This window comes from Antrostomus carolinensis, unplaced genomic scaffold (assembly GCF_000700745.2).
Source record: "Antrostomus carolinensis isolate BGI_N321 unplaced genomic scaffold, ASM70074v2 scaffold2386, whole genome shotgun sequence".
NCBI classification, from domain to species: domain Eukaryota; kingdom Metazoa; phylum Chordata; class Aves; order Caprimulgiformes; family Caprimulgidae; genus Antrostomus; species Antrostomus carolinensis.
In genome coordinates this window covers 1-424 of record NW_010320985.1, presented here as the reverse complement: position 1 = coordinate 424, position 424 = coordinate 1, and the positions used below count along the sequence as shown (strand labels likewise).

At 63.0% G+C, this 424-nt stretch overlaps 1 protein-coding gene across 1 annotated transcript in view; it reads right to left on the bottom strand.

Annotated features, from left to right (window-relative positions):
- The window catches only part of LOC104526312 (galectin-3), a gene marked incomplete at its 5' end in the record, with an annotated part of 1,921 nt that extends 1,624 nt beyond the window's left edge, over positions 1 to 297 (bottom strand). The window contains 2 exon segments of the mRNA XM_010169734.2: positions 1 to 250; positions 253 to 297. Coding sequence (XP_010168036.2) covers positions 1 to 250; positions 253 to 297 — 295 coding nt within the window.
- Positions 298 to 424: the final 127 nt, after the last annotated feature.

The following is a 424-nucleotide window of genomic DNA, read 5'->3' as shown; positions in this document are numbered from 1 at the left end:
GCCCTGTTCCTGCCGTTGCTCCAGGGAACGCTCCAGGTGCTCCTGGATACGGTCCCACTCCTGCTGGTCCTCCAGGATATGGTCCTGGTGCTCCTGGATACGGCCCCGGCGCTCCAGGATACGCTCCCGGTGCTCCAGGATAGGCCCCTGGAGGTCCGGGATATGCTGGGAACCCCCCAGGAGCCGGCGGCTGGGTCCCCCAGGAGGGCCAGCCTTGGGGGGGGGGGGCACTGGGGCACTGGGGTTGGGGTTGTTGCTGGTGGGCAAAGCATCGGATAACTGGGGACAGAGAGGAGAGGAGGAGGGTCAGGTGGGTGATATTAATCCCAAGGTCAAGTGGTCCAACATCCACCATCTGTAGCCTACGGTGTGCGCCAAGGGCAAGAGCTCAACTGCTCCCCAGCACTGTTGAATCATAGAATCA